This window comes from Ictidomys tridecemlineatus, chromosome 13 (assembly GCF_052094955.1).
Source record: "Ictidomys tridecemlineatus isolate mIctTri1 chromosome 13, mIctTri1.hap1, whole genome shotgun sequence".
Classification (NCBI taxonomy): domain Eukaryota; kingdom Metazoa; phylum Chordata; class Mammalia; order Rodentia; family Sciuridae; genus Ictidomys; species Ictidomys tridecemlineatus.
In genome coordinates this window covers 34,710,866-34,734,370 of record NC_135489.1, presented here as the reverse complement: position 1 = coordinate 34,734,370, position 23,505 = coordinate 34,710,866, and the positions used below count along the sequence as shown (strand labels likewise).

General features: G+C 43.0%; 1 protein-coding gene across 17 annotated transcripts in view; it reads left to right on the top strand.

The window, feature by feature from the left end:
• Fhod3 (formin homology 2 domain containing 3) overlaps positions 1-23,505 on the top strand; it is a 428,888-nt gene that overhangs the window by 384,654 nt on the left and 20,729 nt on the right. For 13 of the 17 annotated variants that reach the window (XM_078030166.1, XM_078030162.1, XM_078030165.1 and 10 more), the window contains 7 exons: positions 1,358-1,516; positions 8,860-9,042; positions 10,585-10,704; positions 11,769-11,930; positions 15,203-15,393; positions 18,924-19,116; positions 23,197-23,220. In XM_078030166.1, coding sequence (XP_077886292.1) covers positions 1,358-1,516; positions 8,860-9,042; positions 10,585-10,704; positions 11,769-11,930; positions 15,203-15,393; positions 18,924-19,116; positions 23,197-23,220 — 1,032 coding nt within the window. The remainder of the gene's footprint in view (positions 1-1,357; positions 1,517-8,859; positions 9,043-10,584; positions 10,705-11,768; positions 11,931-15,202; positions 15,394-18,923; positions 19,117-23,196; positions 23,221-23,505) is intronic. The other 4 variants (XM_078030168.1, XM_078030177.1, XM_078030163.1 and 1 more) reach the window with 2 other exon arrangements.

Sequence of the window (23,505 nt, the reverse complement as noted above, 5' to 3'; positions counted from 1 at the left end):
AGCTGTGTGCGCCTCAAAGGACACATGGGCAAGAGCAGATGTGCTGGGCCAGGTCTCCTTCCACTTAACAACTCCCTTGTCACCTACAGTTCCTTAGAACTGCAGGGGAAAGTTTTGGGGGTGGAGGGAGCGCTATGGTTTGTGGTCACAGCTCTGGGTCATGATACATGTTGGCTCAGCACCTCGCACACCTTCATTTGATAGGGCTACCATAATAAAATGCCACAGACTTTGGGGCTTAAACAAGCATTTATTGCTTATCGTTCTGGACACTGGCAAGTCCAAAATCGAGGTGCTGGCCAAGCTGGTTCCTGCTGAAGGTTCTCTTCCCGGCTTTCAGATGGCTACCTTCTTGCCATTTGGTATAAAGAGAGCTACCTGGTTTTTTGTTTTTTAATTTCTTATGAGGATACTAATCCTATCAGGTAGACCCCACCCTTGTGACTTCACCTAAACCTAATTACTTCCAAAGGCCCCACTTCCAAGTACCCTCACATGGGGAGTTAGGGCTTCAAGATGAATTTTGGGTGAGGCAGCATGCAGACATTCAGTCTGTATGCTAGCCCTGGGCTGCCTACAGGGATGAGAGGGGCCTCCAAGGGGGACCCAGGACAGCAGGGACACCACGCATAGGGTTGTATGAGGATGTCAGGATACTTCTAGTTCCCTGTTCTCTTCCCCAGCCTGAGCCTGCCTGTACCTCTTTCTTCTTCTTCAGCACGTGGCTCGCCTGTAGTGGGCCCTCTTCATCCACCCAGTGGGCAGCTGCACAAATGACTAAGTGTGGCAAGAAAGGCACAGGTGACCTGATAGAAAGGACACGGGACATTTGAAATGGGCAGACGGACCCTGAGGCAATGCAGCTAGAGATCTGGGGAGGGGGGGTCCTGTCCTCTCAACCTGTGCACTCACTTCTCCATGCACACGCCAACCAAGACACAAGTTGACACCTTACAGCCCACAGGAAAGGGACTCTGAAAGATTAGATTTTACTATTGTTTTCACTGCTTCTATGAAAAAAAAAAAAACCCACAGGTTATAGCTGTCTCACAGTTGAAAAAAAAATTTTTTTTTCCTTGCAAAATATCACATTTTTTCCCAATTGAAGGAAAATCTATTTTATTTTGTAATGTGTCTGACTCACAAAGTTCCGTTGCTGACCCAAGTTTGGCGGTGTCTCAGAGCCCAATCCTTGATCTCTCTTCTGGACTGAGCAGTAGCCAGTCCTCGCCTGAGCTGCAATTTGGGCCATTGGTTTTCATTTCTGAGTAGGTGGTGAGTTTTCTTTTAAAACTGAAACACAGAAAGGACCCATGGTGATGCTTTAATCTTGGATTTTCCTTGTTTTATCACCAAGAAAACTGCTGCAGATGGAAAAAGGCAGGAGATCATCGTTCTAGATTCCAAGAGGAGCAATGCCATCAATATTGGTCTTACGGTCCTGCCCCCTCCGAGAACGATTAAGATAGCCATTTTGAATTTTGATGAATATGCCTTAAACAAAGAAGGAATTGAGGTAAGAGAAGCTGTCAAACTTTCTGTTCTGAAATTTATCACATGCATAAAATGTACTTATTATTTCATCCAAAGTGACTTTCCTCATAGGCTGGCTTGCCGTTTTTTCTGTCCTCAAGAAGATTGTGAATAATAATTTTTTACATATTTACTCCACAGAGAGGCAAGCCTCATTTGCCTATGAAGTTCAAAAGACCCTCCTTCTGCAGTTCTCATACGGACCTCCCTCTGATCACACAAAATCTGACTGTCTCAAAATGGAAATAGACTGTCAGAACCTCCTTAGAAGGCTGCTAGGGGTTCTTTCATGTCATTTTACACCAAATATGTTTAGCAAATTTCAAAGATAAGGTTTTCAATAGGTGATCCCATCTGTGTAAAGGACTTTTCCTGTCTTGGTGCTTGTTGGGATATGCAGAGAGATGTCTTGTTAAATAACTGGAAGAACTAAACCAGTTGAGGCTGTAGCCCTTGTTGATCTGAATGTCAAAAATGGAGGGAGATTAGGTGACATGTCTGTGGCTGGTAGGTGGCCCAGCTGAAGCCATGGTTCACTTGCTGTGCCAATGTTCATGTTCTTCCACCAGGCCATCATCTTCACCACGGTGCCAGTTTGTAGCAAGTGAAATCTCTTACCCTAATAAAGAAAGGACAGGTGGAGCTAATGGCCAGCCCAGAGTCCCCTAAAGGGGTGTTGTAGTCATAGGAGCCACTTCATCAAAAGTGGGAGGTTCTAGGAACATTACTTTGTGACATTGAGTGACACCCAACCCATCTTCCCATTGACCAGGAGCTCTGGACTCCTTTAAAGCCTCTCCATGATTGGGTTCATTCATGCACACTCATTTGAGCATGGAGGGAACCAGTGAAATCTGACCCCAAAGAGGGAGAGTCGGCCTTTGCCGAAAATGTGAGGGAGGGTTGGGCCCCAGTGCCAGACTTGCCCACAGGCCTGGGTTGAGAGGCAGCGATGGGCACACAGTCTGGACCCTGGGGGGCCATGTGTGCCTTTGTGCTTTGAAAAGTAGAGGTTTTCAGGAGAAAACTTGCCAAGAGGCCTATGTGGGGTCCAGTTGTGTCCTCCAGAATTCATGCTCTCCCAGGAGAGAGCATTGAGTTTTGGAGGACGCGACTGGCCTTCCTTGGAAATGGGTCTCAGGGATATAACCAAGTTAAGGTGAGATCAGACTGGATTAGGATGTGCCCTAAATCAGATGACTGGTGTCCTTATAAGAAAAGGGATGTTGTTGGGACATAGACACAGAGAAGAATACCATCTGAAGAGAGAATGCACATGTGATGATGGGGGTAGAAATTAGAGCAGTGTGTTCATAGGCCAAGGAATACCAAGGACCTCAGGCAAACAACAGAACTGCACAAGAGGCCAGAAGCAGCTGTGCTTCAGAGAGAGCATAGTACTGCTTAGTCCTTGATTCTGGTCTTCTAGCACTGTGAGAATAAATTTGGTTGTGTCAAGCCACCTAGTTTGTGGTACACTGTTATGGAAGCCCTAGGAATGCAGACGAGGCTCAAGCAGCTGGAACAGGTACAAGAGGGAAAATGCATTTCCTTCCTGGCTGGACAGGAAGTTGTGCCCTAAGCCCTGAAGTCAGGCAGAATATCCAGGTGGGCACATGACAGAGCAGGGTAGGGGGTAAAGGAATGAGTTAGATACAGCAGGCAGAGACCGAGATGTTCAGGCAGCAAGCAAGAAGGGTCCGGCTCAGCCTCTGTGAGGCATCCTCACTCTGGGGTCCTCCAGACTGGTAAGGAAGAAGGCTGTGGCCTACCATTCTGTAAACTTGGATGAACCAAGTGTGAAGTGGTTTTCGTTGAGGAGAGAAGCAAGTTATAGGCGCTCTCAGATCATCTTGTTTACTTTACAAGGTCCTTTAGAGCTTGCAAATGCTTCAGTTCATACATGGAGAGGTTTCACATACAGCCAGAGCCAGCCCAATGAAAGGAAAAAAAAAAACTTCTCCTTTTAAAGATCCTTCCCCTCCTCATCAGGAGAACTTGAAATTCCATCAGAAAGGAGTGGTTTCTTTGAGTTTTGCCTTTGTTTTTTTTTTCCTGAAATACAGCTCTCCCTGGGCCGGGAAAGTTTCAGATAATCAATTACTCAGATTTTAGAATGAACCAATTACTCTTTTTCCCTGTCTGAGGGATTGTAAGTTGAGCACCCTTTTGATCCATAAAGGAATATAAGAGTAATAACAGTAATAACGATGCTGACGGCTATAGGAATAAACACAGCACTAATCTGGCTTTCATGGGTTTCTTACTGTGGACTGGGCACCCTGTAGGTGTTTTACAGCACCTATAGGTACACGCCGCTGTGCTTCACCTTAAAAATGAACTGAGTCCCAGCATCAGTCGGTGCCAAACTCACAAACAGGAGATTGTGCAGAACATGAGCCCTGAAGCCTGAGTGCAGGGTGCAGGCCTTGGGAGCATATGGCCCAGGAGTCCCTCTCAGGCCTGGGCTATGTGACCCACAGAATGGGAGGGAATCTGAAAGTGGGTGAGAAGCACACAGGAGCCAGCCTAGAGCCCCTCACAGCACTGCCAGTGGCCTTCCACCCAGGAAGAGCTGGTGGGCAGATAGTTTGAAGTGAGAGAAAACGGCTGCAAAAAATACCAGTAAATCCTCACGGAGGTTTTATTGTGTCCTGAGTCCTCAGTAAACTCATTGAGTCACAGTAGCACTCAGAGTTACAACATTTTGATCAGTTTTCCTCTGAAGCAAGTTTTCGCACACTCAACACTATTGCCATTTGGATTTGGACGGTCTTTGTTGTGGGGTTGTCCTGAGCCTTGAAGGATGTTCAGCATCGTCTCTGGTCTCTACTTGCTACATTCCAGTAGTATCTGCCTACCTGAACCTTGACCCACAGCCCCAAATGACTCCAGACATTGTTAAACGTTTCCTGGGAGAAGAATCGCCCAGGCTGAGAATCACTGATCTAAAGGCTTCCTGTGTGAATCCAGGGACTGTGTATATCCCTCAGCAATTCCCAGCATGGCTGGGAAGACAATGGAAAAAAGTACTCTTGAAAGTGTAGAATCCAGGCCCTCTGACATCATCTACTATCTCTGGCCATTGATCTCAAGGGACCAGGAAGGCATACAAGAAAGATCTAGATCCATGTGCTGGGCAGTACCCAGAGCTAATTCAGTAGGTTTGTTACTCAAGAATTAAATTGAAACTGAGATGGCAGCTGTGAACTTACAGATCTTTGCTAATAAGATTTCCAGCTAATGCCCAAACGGCCTTTCGCCAAACCGTCTGCTTCTTGAACACATGTACCGTGGCCTGGCACCATGGCTTAATAGGGCCATTTGAAAGTTCTGTATACCTAAATGTAATTAGGATGTATTAAATGACATCCTGTGGCTTTGCTTAGCAACCAGTGGTATATGTCTGGGTTTATGATGCAAACCTAAGGGAGCAGTTAACTTCATTAAGGAAGTAGTATTTATGAAGAATATTAAATTTGAGAAAATTATTTTAGGGCCATCTCTAAGTAGCATAATGATATTTTCCAAAGTAAGATGTCATCAAATTATCACAAATGGAAGTATGAGGAGTCCTCCTTTTTTTTTTTTTCCTTTTTTTTTTAATTTTTAGAGTTGGTCTACTTAGAGGGCAGCACATTTGAATGGTCCCAAATGAAGTTTGACTTGGCTCAGTTTGGTTGTGAGGCCTGACAATATCCTGGGAACAGACACATTCCTTCAGCCATTTAGGCAAAGCTTCAGCATCTCTCTAAATAGTTGGTGTTATATGAGGCCTGTCTCCAGGTGGCCAACTGGGTAATGGACATACACAATTGAGTCTGCCCGTGGAGAGTTATTGTTGGCTTAGTGGGACCAGGGAACCAGGATGCTCTGAGCATTGGACACAGCTGTGCTGTTAATTTTGCACTTATAATCTCCATGAACTATGGAGCTGGTACTACGAAAGGACACACAGCCCTTAGGTGGGTTTTTAGCTCTGTCTTGGTTGGTCCAACCTGGTCTCAGGCGAGTCATTGCAACTGTAAATTTGATGAAATAATTTCTGCCCAATGTGCCTCAAAACGTAATCACCACAAAGAATCCTGCTTCTGTATACAATTAAAATGCTAATTTTAAAAATAACAACAGGGAGACCAATTAGAGCAAGGAGACCCGGGGGAGGGAGGAAGAGGAGGGGAGAGAAAGGGAAGGAACTAGATAATGAGATTGATTGAATTATATGCATGTATGAATGTTCTATAACAAATTCCACTGATATGTATGATTGTAATGTACCAATTTTAAAAAGAATGGATGGTGATACTATCAAGATGCTTTAAGAAGGTTTCCCCCCCCCCTAAGTTGCTACATGAAAATAAGTACATGGAAAGAACATTTTCTCATGACAACATGAAAGTTGTATATAAACCAAGCTCAGCCCAAAATTTTCTGCTGTTATCACCCAAATCCTTATTGCAGATTCTTACCCAAAGTTCTAGCCAAGGTTCTGTTCACAATCACAAAGCAAAATAATGACTCATTATGGTCTTACTCCAGGAGAATTAAATGGTCAAACCCAGTACTATGTGGGTTCATAAAAATGGACATTTTTGCACTGCTTTCTCTGAAATATGACTTTCAGATACAAAAGCAAGTATATTTTGAGAAGCATTAAAGGGATATTGTCAGGAACATAGCTGAAAATACTGTTACCACATTCAGGTTTGGGTTTTGTTTGGTGTTTGTTTACCTGCAATACCAAATGGTAATTGTAAAATCATCAATAAACCCATTGATGTGGTAGAAAAGCAAGTAAAAATGTTAACCTTTTCTTGTTAACCTTTGCTAATGGAAAAAGGGCCATTGGGCTCACAGGGGGTGGCTTTGACTTGCCAGTTCCACTGTCTTATGGCTACTCTTATTGTCAGTGATGTGTAACAAAATAAAGCAAAGCAAAGTGACAGATGGCAACCTCATAAGTCTTCAACAGTGAACAAACGGTTTGAATTAGAGGAGTGAAAAACAAAAGTAAAAATGTTTGACTTTCTCAAAGGAACAAAGCAACCAAATTGTTGCAGGAAAAGGCCTTCTGAAGGTTATGAAAGGTGTTGGCAGTTTTTTTGTTTTGGAATGTTTGTCATGCCTGAAACAATTTAAGCATTAAGGAAATTAAAATACAATCTTTAGTTTTTATTCTGAAAACTAATTTGGTTCAAATCATGGATTAAGAGGCGATATCTACTGGAATTGCTTATTTTTTAATGCCATCTGTGTGGATGGTGGGGCATGAGCCAGGCAGTGAGCGAGCAAGAAGCCCTGTAACAAGTAGTTCTCCTGATGCTCAAATTCCACCCACATAGCCTCAGTATTTGGAGTCATATGAAGAGCAAGTTGGAAGAGACATGTCCGAGGCCCCACCACTTGTCACCTTCTGTAGCCTCACTTTGTGGCTCAGAGTACACGTCTTCAAAGTAGTTTTACATCACTAGCTTTTGATAGGAACACCCAGCCTTAAAACGGTCTCATCAAACTCCAACTGCTTCTATCGTACCCAGATAAATCCTGAGGCACAATAATATAAACACCCATGTATTTGGGGACTGGTTCCATTTTATTTTGTTACTATGTTACTAAGTTTTTCATTTTGGGGGGATAAAATTGATCTTTTTTTTTTTTTTTTTTGGATGGACAGTTCTAGGAGTTTTAAATCATGTGTAAATTCATGTAGTGACACTGCAAGCAGGATTTAAAACAATCCCAACTCCCCATACAGCTCTTTTCTGATTGTACATTTACTCCCAACTCTAGCCCCTGGGAACCAGCGGTGCAAATACATCACTATGGTTTTGTCTTTTGGAAAATGTCAAGTAAATGGAATCATATAGTGTATAACCTTTGAGTTTGGCTTCTCTCACTGAGCATAATGTCTTTGAGAGTCATCCACATCATTTTATGTACGTAGCCCCTCCATCCCCAAATTGAACCCAGGGGTACTGACCAATGAACTACATCCCCAACTGTATATATGTATATATGTATGTGTGTGTCTGTCTAGGACAGGGTCTGGCTAAGTTGCTGAGGCTGCCCTTGAATTTGTGATCCTCGTGCCTCCCCTTCTGAGTAGTTGGGATTTTAGGAGTGTGCCGCTGTTCCTGGCTATAGTTTATTCCTTTTATGGTCCAGTACTATTCTATTGTAGGGATGTACCATAATTTGTTCATTCATTGAAAAATATCTAACTGGGTTGTGTCAGTTATGAATAAAGTTAATACAAATGTTCACATACAAGTTTTTGTGTGAACTTAAGTCTTCATTTTTTTTCTAGAGCAAATACCCAGGAATGGAATTGCAGGGTTATAAAGTAACCTCTGTGTTTAGCTTCTTGGTAAACTACAGTTTTTTCCCACTCTATTAATAGTATCTTTGACAGCAAAAATTTGTAATTTGGATGAATGAAGTTCAGTTCATCAGTCTGTTCATTTTTGGTATCATGTCTAAGAATTTTTCCCTCACATGGGTCACAAATATTCTCCATTTTTCCTTTTTCTAAAAGATTATGCTATAACATTGTACTTTTAGATCCTTACAATTTTCTATATAATCAATCATGTCATCTGCAAATAGAAACGACTTTACCTTTATGACACTGTGATTATCTATGTGTGTACAATATTAAATAGTAATGGTAAGAGTAGTAGATGGAAATTTTTATTTTTTTAAAAGATATAATCAATATGAAATTTGAACTAAGAAGAATCATAATCATTCTGGTGTCTTTTTGTCTTCACCTTTCTTAACTGAATTTTTTTCCAGAAACAAATAAAAATAAGCAGGTATATTGTTTTTTATTAGTAGATAGGTTTATAAATACCATTTTCATTTTTCTTCAGATTTGAGTTTGATATTGAAGTATTATCAATTCTAAGTTTTTAAATAGTTAAAAAAAATTAATGTCACATGAACCAAAAGTCAATCTGAGTTCTTTGATTCATTTTTTTAGTTCTTAAGTTAATCCATGAGAAGTGATAGAGCATGTATTATTGACCTGTCTTGCGTATATTTCCTAGGGAAGACTGAGTTCTCCAATTTTCTTTTCTTTTACTTTCATCGCCCTTTTTATTCCTAGAATGTCTTCCTTGTGCAAGATCCAGAAAATTTGGGGCAATTTGTTTAGAGTATGTTTGGTTATGACCCATATGTGATTGAAACACATATACCAGACTCTTTCTACTACCTCTTTCTTTTACCTGGTTGTAAAATTATAAAATTGAATTTGAAAACATCAAAGGGGTGTGGTAGGATCCATTACTGAGAATATTTTCTATCATCCCATTTTTTTTCCAGAAAATTCTAACCATGATTCCAACTGAAGAGGAAAAGCAGAAAATCCAGGAAGCTCAGCTGGCCAATCCTGAAATGCCCTTGGGCAGTGCGGAGCAGTTCCTCCTCACGCTGTCCTCCATCAGTGAGCTTTCTGCCCGGCTCCACCTCTGGGCGTTCAAAATGGATTATGAAACCACAGAAAAGGTAAGCATTCCAATTAGAGAGGCAACCAAAACCACATAGGATGGCCCATGTTTTTTTAGTCATGAATATTAAGGTAGCGAAATCTCATTCTTGACACAGGATTTTCAGGGTGAGTCGATGATGACATTGTTGTATTATCACTAACTCTGTTACTTGTGTCCATGCTGACTGATCATGAAGGGTTATTCTAAAGTATCTGCCTGGCACCAGCCTCAGACACTTGCTCATGAGTTTGTGGTGAGTGATTAAAAATAAAATATTTTTTAGATTCTGTATCTTCATTGTAGAAAACTTAGAAAACACAGAAAAATATAGTATATTTCCCATCATCTGTCACCTGATCATTGTCACCCAGACTGCCATTGACCATGACAGCAGGTCTCTTGGGGGGAATATTCTCAGATGAAGGTTACAGATTAAGCAGATGACAAGAAGTTGAGAAGAGGCTACAAGGAAAGAGACCTCAACGGGGGAAGCAAAGGGAGACTCCTCTTGGGTGGGGCATGGAAATCACAGGAATCTCCCCCGGCCTATGTCAGTAGGAATATTTTTGCAGGCTAAATGGCAGCCAGTGTAGGGGGTGGGGGGGGGGAGAGAGAGAGATGGACGTCAATTACAGGGGAGCTTAGCTGAGAAAAACCATCTAGAGGAGGAGGAGTCTGAAGCCCAGGTGCAGAGGCTCTGGGTCTTTCTCTTCTGGAAGAGGAGGTGGCATACTCTTATGCTGAGGGCCAGATGGATGGCAGTGAGTCTAGGCTACTTCAGAAGGCTGCTACAGGTTGAGTATTTCTAATCAGAAATCCAAATGCTCCAAAACTGTAAGCCCTTTGAGTGCCAACGCAATGATGCAAATGGAAAATTCCACACCTGATCCCATGTGATGGGTTACAGTCCAAACACAGGTGCACAAAGAATAGTCTATAAATTACCTTCAGGCTATATGTGAGAGGTATATATGAAACATAAAAGAATTTCATATTTAAACATGGAATCTTATCCCTAATATATATCATTGTATATATGCAGATACTCCAAAGTCAAAAAAATTATGAAATCCAATAGTGAGCAACCAAGGCTAAGTATGCCTAGAGGGGAATGGAGGAGACAGGTGGTCCAGGAACAGTGGGGCCACAGTTTCTACAGTCATCTGCTTACAAGGAGGAAAGGCAAAGAGCAGGACTATGCTTTCAAGGCTGAAGCCTCACAAAGAAGATTCCTTGGGAATCGGCCGTGGTCAGAGGAGAGTGAGAGGATGGGACAACCTAAGGGTCCTGCTTGGGTTTAAACCTTGGCTAGAGACAGGGAAGACACAGCATGTGTGACCCAGCATGAATTCCATTTGGTCTCCACTGAGGAATTGATGGGGAATAGGTTCTCCCTGCTGCTGTTCAGCACTTTGTCATACCTAGGAGCAAATGTCCCACGAGGGAGACTGCCCCGTGCTAGAGAGAACCCTGCTTATTGTTCCTTACATCAAATGAAAAAAAGTAGCCAAATTGTCCATCCTTTTTCATTTTCTGTTTTTTTTTTTTAAACTGAAAGGAAGTGGCAGAACCACTTTTGGACCTGAAGGAAGGAATAGACCAGTTGGAGAACAATAAAACCTTGGGCTTTATCCTGTCTACTCTCCTCGCTATTGGGAACTTTCTAAATGGAACTAATGTAAGTTGTCCCTGAGCCTTATCCTCCTGCCTCCCTTGTTACAAAATCCCTGCCCACAATTTGTTGATAAAGGTCGTACCTCTGGTCCCCTAAAGCACAGTAGAATAAACAACTTGTGTAACTTTTTTTTTGAGATAATTTTTAATATTTATTTTTTAGTTTTTGGTGGACACATCTTTATTTTTTTATGTGGTGCAGAGAATCAAGCCCAGCACCCCGTGCATGCCAGGCATGCGCATTACCGCTTGAGCCACATCCCCAGCCCAACTTGTGTAACTTTTTTGATGAAATCTAGAAGTGGTTTTTGTCTTCAAAATATTAGAGACCATTTACTTGAACTTGAACCCTGCCACAAGAAAGCTTAAAAAAGTAAGCTCACTATTCCTTACAGAGTGTGGCTACTCTCAAAATTGACTTGGAAAATTTTCATGTACTGTTTTTTTTCTCTTGATCTTTGCTCTCAACTATTCTGATTTTTATGATTAACTTGTCATTTTTTATTTTTTAATTGGTGCATTACAATTGCACATTATGCTGGGGAGTTATTGCCATATTTATACATGCACATTAACATAATTTGACTAAACTCATTTCCCAGTAACTTCTCTTTCCCTTCTCCCCTCCCCACTCCTCCCTTCTCCAATCCACTTGCTCTACTCAACTGATCACATGTGTAGACGTCACTGTGGCATATTGGTATGTGGACATGGCATAATTTGGTAGATTGCATTTGGCTCTGGCCAGGAAGTAGGCATGCAGCTGGAGGGGAGAAAGAAGCTATACTTATGCAGGTGTCTGAGGCCAAGTCCCATAGCACCCTGATTGAGAGCCGAGTCCTGGGGACCTGTCTCTGGGCTGTGGTAGCAAAGGGCTGGAGGTCCAGGTCATTCCCGATGTGTCTGTCCGCGTGTGATCAGCAAAGGATGGAGTGCGTGGCCTGAGAAGCCTCAGTCACACAGAAACTAAATATTGGCTACCGCAGCTGTGCATTGATTCTAACCATCTGTGCTATTCTAAGAGCCTATATAAAACTTGTTTTTCTCATCTTTAATGTCACAATACAGGCCAAAGCGTTTGAGTTAAGCTACCTCGAGAAGGTTCCAGAAGTAAAAGACACAGTGCACAAGCAGTCGCTTCTCCACCACGTGTGCACCATGGTGGTGGAAAACTTCCCAGACAGCTCCGATCTGTATTCAGAGATTGGGGCCATCACCAGGTCAGCCAAGGTACGTCAGTGAACACGGAGGAGCTGGCCTCGCCTTGGCCTCCGCTTGTTGGATTCTCAAACCCTCTTCTTAGACACACACATGCTCTAATAAATTGACCCACAGCGCCGCCTGCATTCCCTGCTCTAGAGTCCGTGGATAGGATTCATTTCATGCCTTTTTCTAATGAACTTTTAAGATCTTTTTCCTATCTTTGGTTCTCAGATTCTTTCCTACTGAGGTATGTGAGGCTAGTCTGCCATCCCAGTCTTCACTCCTTGGGAGTGTTACTCACCAGGCTGGATTCTCCAGAACATTCCAACTGCACAGCCTGTTTTAGGTGGGCCAACAGGTCAAAAGAATGCCATCTGGCTCTTGAGATGTCCATACAATGTCACTGTGAGGTGTGGAGCTGCAGGGCATGCCTGGCCTGGCTCTGCTGCCCACAGATTGGCTGTCCCTACAGTCTTACAGGGAACGTTTTTATAGGGCTGTAAACAGTATATAGCATTGGCCCCTCGGCTGCAAGCTCTTAAAGTGAGTGCAGAGTTCATCTCTTCATGAGCATATGGTTTATTAGAAAAGAGACAGTCACAATATGTGGACCCCAGCTGCCTCCAGTGGAGGAGTATCACTAAGATTGAACAATGCCCAGAGGAATCTCAGACACACGAGAATTGGGAACAAGGAGAATGTAGGAGCACCCTTGAAGAGGGCGCAGGAGCCAGGCCTGTGTGCAGGCACCTCCTGGGAACACAGCAGCTACAAGTGCTGGGACACACCAGAGCCCAGGGTGGGAAGAGGGGACAGAGCAGAGGACTGAGTGGGCGAGGAACAGAGGGAGAGCTGCGACGGTCCTGTTCCAAGAACTTGCTCACACTCTGCATTCTCCCACAGGACTGACTGGTGGGGACCTGGTGGCTGGGGGCCCTCCTTCACCTCTCAGGAGTCACAGGCTTGTAGCCACAGGTACACCAATCGGGGGCCCTTCAGCTGGCCTTATGGTGTACCTACCTTGAGGCAAAAAGGGCATGGAGAGCTGACAGAGGGCTTCACAGAATAGAGTCCCCTCTTTATCAGGCACTGTTCTGCCATCTTTGCAATTATGACCTCAATTTCCTGACTAAGGAAGAAAACCCCTCTAAGAGTCTAAGCAGAGGGTCCTCCAGTGGCTGCTCCAACACCCTGTAAGCACCTTCTCAGAGGACAGGTTTATTAAGAATTTGAGGCAGTCTGTCTGTCTAGATCCCCTCCATCTGGGTCCCAGTTCCAGAGACACCAGAGCAAATTGTTTCCCTCTTTTCGTGCCCTCTGGTTTTGCCCAGGACCTTCCCCAGCTAGAATTTGCTTGGAACAAAAGTGGCCCTGGCCTAGGAGTCCCAATACTAGAACAACCCCTGTGACTGTCCTGGGCCCCTTCAGTATCAGGCCTTTCCCAGAAGCCTATTGGATGTTTAGTTGTCAGCTGACTAATAGCTGCATAACTAGCCTTAAGATTGGCCACAAAGCCAGAACTTCAAATAACTTCTACCCCCTGACTTCAGCAACCACTAAATGACTCTTGATCCACATGCTTGTGAATTGCCATAGGAGGCCAAGAGGGCATCAGCCACCTCTTCTCAGACTTCATTCCCAGAGCCTTTTTGGCTATAGAGAATCAAGAAATTCAGACCACACAAAGTCCTGCCTGGGAGGGGGGGCGACTCGGGGTCTTCCTCCTGCTGGTGGACAAGATCTTCTCACAGAATCTGCCTTGGTTGTCTCTAGCCCCTCCCATGTCCTTCTGAGGGTGAGGCTTTTTACTCTGAGATCACATGAGCGAGTCCCTGCTGGGCATCCTTCTCCAGGACCTGCTTGTACAACCACTGTCATTGGCACCTGAGCAGAGGCTGCTTGCTCTGTGTGTCATTTTCTCCTGGATTTTTAGACCACATTTCTCACTGTTCACCTCACTCCCCTTCTTTCAGCCCACCCATTTCTTTCTTCGTCCCCTCCATCCCTCTGAATTACTCCCCCCAACCTTGGGTACCCAGGGGCACTCAACCCCTGAGCCACATCCCCAGCCACACACCTCCCCCTTTTTTTTTTTTTTTTTTTTTGAGACAGGGTCTTGCGAAATTGCTTAGGGCCTCACTAAGTTGCTATGGCTGGCCTCGAACTTGGAGTCCTCCTGTGTCAGCCTTCCCAGTTGCTAGAATTACAGGCATGTGCCACCATGTCTGGCCCCTCATTTTTCCATCTCATATCTCCCTCTATTAAATGTAGCCCTCAAGTGTGTTTTTTTATATTTATTTTTTAGTTGTAGTTGGACACAACACCTTAATTTTTATATGGTGCTGAGGATGGAACCCAGGGCCTCGCATGCGCTAGGCGAGCACTATACCACTGAGCCACGACTCCTGCCCTTCAAGTGTGTTTTTTTCATTACTAAATAACCTTCTGATTCTCATAATTTTTGCTCTAGAGATTCTGTAAAAGCATTACTTTAGAAAGTCTCATTTTGGGCCTCTTCAGTCAATGCAAACTGTTGGCACTTCCCTAAGTACACAGCAGAAGCTCTGCCACATCTCCTCTCTGTGTAGGTGGTTTGCATTTGCTGTTGACATCTCTGGTGGGTGCTGTACCCCTTCAGCGCTTGGTGATCACCTGTCTATACCGTGAGGCTCCTTGAGAACATTGATTTGTTTTCATTTAGCATTTGTCTTTGTCGTCTTAGTGCCTGGTTGGGGGGGCCACTGTGTACCTGTTGCCCCATGAATGTTGGTTAATGTCTGAATGGTGGATGAGTAAAATAATTTGTAACACAAACTATGAAGGAGATCATGGCAAAGAGAAGCTGGCTGCCCACGAGCTGGCCCCAGAACTGCAGCGCCATCCACATGAGACCCGGGTAGGGTACATTCCTCAGCCTTCAGTGAAATATCATCCTGAAAAAACGAGTGTGCTCTGAAATTTTATGAGACATCTACTCAGTTCATCTTGTACTAGGTTCTTTGATCTCATGTTTTAACTTACAGTTCCCAAAGACTTTTGTAACATTTCTTTCCAAATTAGGCAAGCAAAAGGTAACTCCTGTGTTGGGTTCATTTGGAGAACAGTTTTTATCGCTAATTTGATTTTGAGATAATGACAAATACACATGTGAATAATTTTTAGGTCATAAATATGTTTGTGTTTCAAGATGTAAATTGGGTTTTGATGTCTTGTTTCTTCCCGGAGGCACCGTGGTCTCCTGGTTGGGGTTGGTGTCCGGTTGTTCAGGGCATTTGCAGTGTTCTCGCTCTGATTTTCAGGTTGACTTTGATCAACTTCAGGATAATTTATGTCAGATGGAGAGAAGATGCAAAGCTTCATGGGATCACCTCAAGGCAATTGCAAAACATGAAATGAAACCAGTTTTAAAACAGCGAATGTCAGAGTTTCTAAAAGACTGTGCAGAGCGAATTATAATTTTAAAGATTGTCCACAGAAGGATAATTAACAGGTAAGTGTATTGAGGAACTTACAAAAAAAGAAATCACTACACTACCATGTAAAAAATATTCTGCCAACCAGGATCTGAAGGTTAGACTTACAAAAATGTTATTGTATATTCTTGGTACACAGTGCATCACAAAGTGTACCTATGATAAACAGCTTCATGGATACCTAATTGTGTGTATAACAGCTTTGTGGATACCTAATTTTTCATGCATAATAATATAATGCTATTGAATGTTGAAGTTGGAATAATGTCAGATAATTTCATCCCAAAATCCCACTTGATCAGAAATCGCTTCTAAAAACCTGTCGAATTGTATGCTGCCTCTCTGCAATTGCTTGACAGTTCTACTTCCAGAGAACCTGTTCCCTTGCTTGGCAGCTCTACTTGTTAGAAAAGTTCCTCCTTTATCTGATCTACTGTCTGCCCTCTGAGGACCTTCCAGTTGTGGATTCTCCAATGGCTGTTCCAATGTCCCAGGTGCCTGAGTGAGGGCTGGTGTCCACCACAAGTGCTCTCTGGACTAGCCTTCCTCTGAATCACTGGATCCAAGAGAACCCTGGAGACATGGCAGTAATGGGTCAAGCCTGGCTTTTACCCACAGGGAGGTTGGCTGAGCATAATGTGGCTCCATGTCTGTCCAGGCCTGTTCTTCCAGCAAGTAGCTGCTCAGGACTAGAATGCAGGTCCTCTAGCTTCCCAGGCCAGGCATTTCCTGCCATAGGCCCCCATTTGCTTCTCCTTTGCTTCATCACAGGATATGGTGATGGACCCTCAGCCTCATCCTCCCCTTTCCCCCTTCTTTCCTTATTTCCTTTCAACCCACATAGGACTTTGAATACCCCGAGTCTCAGCTGCACATGAGCCTCCTCCAGCTTGTGTCATTTGCTGCTTTGAAAATCACACTTCCTGGGTCTTGAGGCAGACGGTTGAGAAAAGGGGGATAGTTTTAAAAATGCTGAACAGGAAAGAAACTTCCCTCCAGGTTGAAAACCATCTAGTAATCAGTACTTTTGGAATTTATTTGTTCAACCATAAACCCCCTTAACTGTACTTCATCCAGACTTTCCAGTTGCTCTCTGGATTGGGGGATCTTATGAAAGATTTTGTCAAATTTCTTACTAAAATTAAAATACACTATGCTTTTATCATGTTTAAAAAGGGGAGATGGGGAATGAGAGCTGGTTTGACCTTCATGCTTTGTATGTTGCAAGCAATTGCCAGCTTAAAGAAAAAAAAACTATGAAAATAAATTATTTCCATTTGGAATATCATGAAACTGGAACAATTTTATAAAAGTCTTATAAAGCTATTATGCCTAGTTTTATTAACCACTTTATCTCAGATAAGCACTCATTTTAGTAACAAGTATATTCCTTATGAGATATTTGCTTTAATTGTTCCATCTAAGCTGGTCGCTTGGATGGTGGTTGCTCCCGCCTGACTCAGATTCCTGTCTTCTGGCTGTCTGCCATCCCACTGGGAGTGAGCAGGATGGGCCAGAAATTCACTAGAGTTGTGGTGGGTAGTAAAAGGAGTGTGGCTAAAAGGGGTACCAGGTGGTAACAAGTTCAAAACACCTAAACCACAGAACCCTGGGTTCAAATGACGACTTCATCAAGAGCCCCTGCATATAGAACTGATGAAGGTGGGAATTTCTAGAGATGGATGACTGAGACCCCAGTTGCTTTGCTTCACTTTTCCCCCAGTATTCCCCAGGAGATGAAGTAGTCACCCAGCTGTGAGCGTGATTCATGTGGCTCTCTGCTCTAGACAGCAAACAGCTGGTACTAGATTGCTTGTCAGGCCTATGGGCCTCCCCAGTGGAGTGGCCTCCTCAGCCTTCCTGCAGACTGTTAGCTCCTCAGCCTGTGTGTCCCTCCAAGTGTCCCACATGCTGCGCAGGGGCCCAAGGCCCTGGGATGAGCTTGTTCAAGGAATAAGCAAGGGTCCAGTGTGGCTGGAGTCATGAGAGAAGAAGCCAGAGAGGTAAGGGGGCCAGTCAGGCAGGGCCTCGTGTGGATTTCCATTTTGTTTCTCATCTGTTGATGAGCATCATTATAGTCTTTTCCCACTTTCTAGCTATTAGGAATAGCGTTGCTATGAACTTTGGCGTGGAAGGTCTTATGTGTACACATTTTCATTTCTTATGGGTATATGCACAGGTCTTATGGTAGGTCTATGTTTACCTGAGAAATTGCTGGACTGTCTTCTATGGCAGCTCTATCTTTGTATGTCCCCACCAGTACTGTAAGAGGATTCCAGTTTTCTCACACTTCCAGTGCTGCTGCTTGTCTTTTTGATTACAGCCATCTTAGAGTGTGAAGTAGTACTTCCTTGTGGTTTTAATTTGCATTCCTCTATTGGTTAATAATGAACATCTTTTTATGTGCTTCTTGGCTATTTGCATGTCATTTTAGGAGAAATGTCTATTCAAATCCTTTGTTTCTTTTTGGCATTGAGTTGTAAGCTTTGTTTATTCTGCTCACAACTTCCTTTTCCCACTTATGATTTGCAAATATTTGCTCATGTTCTGAAGGTTCTCTTCACTCTCAATGATAACCTTTGAAGCAAAAAAGTTTTTAATTTTGATGTTTCAGTTTATTTCGTCGTTAGTTGTTTATGCTTTTGTTATAATCTTTCTGAAAAAATTGTCTACTCCAAGGTAAAAAAGATTTATACTTTGTTATTGTTGAGTTTTATGCTAGTGTTTTTTGAGTCTCCTTGATTTTAAATACAAGTTGTGTTTGTCACAGGAAAGAATAAATTAATGTCTCTCATTAGGGGAAAACATTTAAGGGAGGCAAATTGCAGTGTTCAAAAGCAAAAGTTTTGTCTACAAATAGTGATATTTATGTAATACCATTTGTTTCACATAGATTTGTTTTTATCTTTGTTCTCATTTCCTGATAACTGAAACTTTACAAATTTTAAACAAAATTAATTTTTAGTTTATAAATTAAATAGCTGAAATAAATTAATTTTGTTCTGTTTATTTGGTGTTTCCTAGCTAAATTACAGTTCTATGTAATATTGTAAGAAAATATTTCAAAATATTTACTCAGGGAAAACTTTATAAACACCAATTAGAAACTATAAATTAACATGTTCATGTCTACTCCAAGTGTTCATTAAAGGAATTTTTCCCCCCTTTGCCTTTTTATAAAGGAATTTCTAAGCAACATTTCTTTATTCTTATCCAATTCTTGTATAATGTAGAAACTATGCACTATTTTCCTTAATACTTTATCAGTTTTACATATCCATTAGAAAATGTTGAAATTTAGATATGCAAGAAGTAATTAATTCCTTGAAATCTTACCACCTAGTCATAACTTCCATGGATGAGAAAGTGAATTGAACTTGACTTTGTTTGCATTTTTACTTGAAGACTTTTGAAAGTCAGAGCCCCAGCAGTGAAGGATGGTGGCCTCTCACTGAGAACTTGGCTCATTGGTTTCTTATGGAAAGATTTTGGATCAGTAATTTGGGTTTCTTAAAACTAAAGTTACCATTTCTGTTTTTCCTTACAGATTCCACTCCTTTTTGCTCTTTATGGGCCATCCACCTTATGCAATTCGGGAAGTGAACATAAACAAGTTCTGCAGGATCATTAGTGAATTTGCACTAGAGTATCGCACCACCAGGGAGAGGGTTTTGCAGCAGAAACAGAAACGGGCCAACCACAGAGAGAGAAATAAGACCAGAGGGAAGATGATCACTGATGTAAGTTTCATGAATTCTCTTTAGGTCACTCATTTTGAAAGATCAACCATCAATCCTCCCCAGGGTTTGGGAGTTGCGCTTCCCCCATTGCCATTATGGGGTGTGGAAGGGGTGGGGGGCCGCGAAATATTGCCGCCTCTTATAAATGCTCTCCAACTACTGCTCTACCATTTCTGTGGGAATCTGCTGTGTAACAAATGAGGCCTATTGAGGTTGTGAGGCTGGAGGAGAAATGCATAACCTGTCTTTGTGTGTTGTGTGATGCTGGTGACATTTAGAGGCTTGATAAGATTGGAGGAGAAAAACATCAGAGGTAATACCACTTATCTAGAGGAAGACAGATGTGTTGATTTGGAATTGATTCAGGATTTTAGTCATTGTTACAATGTTATATAACCAGTCCGTTGACACCTAGACTACCCATTTGGGGCATATGAATAGAGAAACTGATGTGGTTGCTCTAAGACGTAATGTGACGGGCCCTCTTCAGTCCCTTGTTACAGAATATCAGGGTGAAAAGATACCAGAGGACAGTGGATCCAGCATAAGTTTCCCTACAGTGCTGTGGGGTGCCCCTGGACATTTACATGTCTCCCCATTTCTGAACTCTTTACCACTTTAGCCCTGAGCCTATCCAGGCCTTGGGTACTGTGGAGCATGTAGATGGGACATGCTTCATAGACACAGGTTGAAGGGATCCACTAAGAAGCCAGAGACAACAAAGATACCCAGAGCAGGTCCTTCTTTCTGATGTCTCTTCGTGAAACATGCACACCTCATCTATTATTTGGTAAGCTGTAAGTCCAGTTTCAGGGGAAAGGAAAAAATTCTGTGGGAATTCTCCTTTCCTCACCATTTATTTTTTCTTGAACAGACTCAGGAAGAATAAAGTCAGTTTTCTTTTAACACTGACAGATCATACTTGGGACCTGTTGAAGGTGTATTTGGTGGATTATTTTGTTTTGCTTTGATTATTTGGTTGGTACCCACGAACTTTTCCCACCTGTGCTTGTGTTTGAGCCACACAAGGTCTCCAGTGATAACAGGGAACGGAATGAGTACAAGAATAAGTCGCAGGGAGTGCCATTACCAGGGGAGGGGAGGTGGAAATCTCACCTGAATCCAAGGTGGGCAGATTTCTTTGGGGGTGGGGAGTTTATTCAGAAGACTTCAGGGAGCCTGCCTTCTCTGCCCAGAGGCATGCTCATGTCATAGGCAAAACAAAGGGAACATGGTTACTGCTGTCTGAGAGTCCACATTCCTGAGAGGTCTTGACTTCACATGGAAATCCAGATTCCATAACCAAGAAATTTTACTGTAGTTTAAAGACAGTTCTAAGTAGAACTGTGGATTAATCAATCCCTTTAACCCCCCTTCCTCCACCTAAGCTCCTTGTTTCCTTGGAGCACCAAGCCATTTTTTTTTTAAATTATTTTTTGCAGAAGGATTCCTTTCTATAGCCCCTGGCGGTTCTAAATGCCAGGACTAAGAGTTCTGTCATTTGTCTTCTGAAACCTGGGTTCAGCAGAATCTTTAGCCTTCTGGAGGATTCAGGAAGCAAACTGAATGCACTTGGGCAAAATACAGCCCACATTTCATTCCTAAGTATTATTTTTAAAACTTTTAAAAAGGGATAACTTATTTTTCTGGAAATGAGACACATCGAAGGGCAAAAGACACAGCCCAGAGTGCTTATAATTATGAAAACACATCAGCATTTCTTGCCAAATTCTTGAGGTTTTTTAACAGATCCCACTAATTGTTAAAATGCTGTGCTCTGAGAATATTTGGCTTTTCTCAGCTATAAACAGAGGTAATTGTTTCTAGAGTTTGTTCTAAACATATTTAAATTACCATTAAAATCTAGAGACAATCATTGTTCCCCTTTTATAGGAAACTATCATCCCCCTCTGTAGAAGAGGAAGTCATGCTGAAAGAGGCTAAGGAGTGCACCTTGAGTCCTCTGTCCTCCACCATGAAGTCCTAGGATTTACCAGCCTGGATTCTCACATTTTATTTGGGCTTTTGTTTGGTGGATTTTGGCGGTTCTGGGGATTGGACCCAGGGCCTCCCACATGCTAGGCAAGCACTATACCACCAAGCTACATCCCCCGACCCTCTCACAGCTTATTTGTTTGAATTATAACAGCAGCAGGAAGGGCTTCAGTGCTCATTCCCATCCTAATCCTTGTTTTTATAGGTCCAAGTAGCATCATTCATGTGGGAAGGCTGCCATCTGCTGGAATACTTGGGTATTGTCACCAAGGCAAAACTAAAATCTCTAGTTTTCCCTGTGCTTGTTAAAGAAGTGCCCAGCACTGCGGTGGGCACCAAGGAAGATGTGCATGCATAATGAAAGACAAGATCACACCCAAGGACATCACAGTATGATTAGAAAATGACACACAACTGAAACCACTGAGACAGAGGCCAGGCAATGGATTCAGAATCAAGGGCCCCCAAACATCGGAGCTAGAAGGGGTTTTAGAGAAAGTAGTTCATCACTTTTAACAGATGCTGAATAAAATTGAGGGTGGAAATGATTGCAGTTAAATCAAGATAAGTCTGAGGGTGAAGTCTGAAAACTGCTTTCATCGACTGGGCCCCGTGTCGGCTCTGGAGTGCTGTCCCTCCTGTGCCCTCTCTGCTCCTAGGCATGCAACAGGTCTTTTTTCAGGATCCAGAGGCCCCCCCCAGGCCAGGCTTAGTGAGAAACTTACTCCTTATCTTTCTGTCCCAAGCTGGTTCTAGACCAATGGTGGCATAGGCAAGGGAAAACTAGGCAGCTATGGCCCTTTTTACTGCTGGAATAATCCAAACGAGTGGTGAGAACCCAGGCTGGGAAATCCCAGAACTCCCCTTAGCTTCTCTCAACCCCAGTTGTTTCTTGAATTGAAGTGGAGTGAGGGTTTGTGTGAGGGATTCTGTATGTGCAGCACTCTGCACATGTGCTGGTTGCTGAAAACGATGCCAGTCGTCCTGGTTAAATACATCATAAGACGAAAAAGACAGGGGAGCAGGACCGGTGTCTCTTGTCATAATGCTCTTTGGTGGGACAGGGCAGGATGTGATACACTGGAAGTGTCTTTTCATCTTGACTTTCAAAAGTGCAGACAGTTCCCATGAAACTTGTGTCTGATTGGCTGGCATGGACTGTAACCTTGGTGGAAGCTCTCAAAAATTGAAGTTGTGCTTATTTTAAATAAAAGTCAAGAGACTTAACAGGATTTTTTACCCCCAATTTATACCTAGAAAAGTGATCCTTCCCTTGAAGTCAAGTTTATCTACTGGTATATTAATTGAAAGTACAGGGTCAATTAAGAATGGCCACCATGAGGGACAGGTGAGGCTGTATACAGAGCTTAAACTTCATGTGTCTGAGGAGAGGATAATATGACACATTCTGCCCAGAAATTGTTCAGCTTTTCCTTTCTGACCTATGCATGGAAGAATCATTGTTCCCAGGCCCTGTGGCCTGGGCAGGAAGGTTTCTACACTTCAGATGAGAGGTGGGCAGCTGCTGATAGGAAGAGCCAGGTAAATTAAGGTCTGTCCACTTACTGACACCCTGATGACCAGCTGGTGGTGATGCCTCAGTAGAATATGACCACCAAGGTCAGGTGTGGTACATGCCTTTAATCCCAGTGACTCAGGAGGCTGAGCAGGAAGGTCACCAGTTCAAGGCCAGTCTGAGCAATTTAGCCAGGACCCTCTCTCAAAAATACAAAAGGATAGGGGATATATTTCTCCGTGGTAAAGCATCCCTGTGTTCAGTCCCCAGTACTGGGGGTGGGGAGAAATGTGGCCATGACGTGGCAGGGCACAGAGCAGAAAGTAAGGTCAGGAGACTGTCTGGGAATGGCTTGTCTTTACTGAACAAGTATCCAGATGAGGACAAGGAGAGCAGGGCCTACCAGCTCCCAGTTCAAGAGGGTGTACCCTGGTTATGGTGGCCAGTTTTGTTTTTGTTTTGTTTTTGTTTTTTTAATGTGATATGACTTTAAGATAATCTCATCTTTGACTTCTGTGCCATCTAAGAATCCTTCTGTCTTTTCTGTCCTGTCCTGTCCTGTCGGGTAGACTGATGACGAGGATGAAGTTGAGGTATGACCATTTATAAACGTGAAGAATACCACATTTGACCTTTCATGTGTGCCGTAAAGTCTAACCTAACATAATCAGCATGAGATGTCAGCACCATTTCGTGCTTTAAACCATGCATGGGCATTTTCTGGTTGGTTTTTCATTTGACCACTAACCACCTGATGAATTCTTGTCATGCTGTGTACTAGGAAGTGAGGGGGTTGACTCCATCTTCCATCTGCCCCAGAGTCCAGGCTAATCGGTAGCCTTGTCACTAATGGTGGGTTCAGGGGATCTCTCCCTACT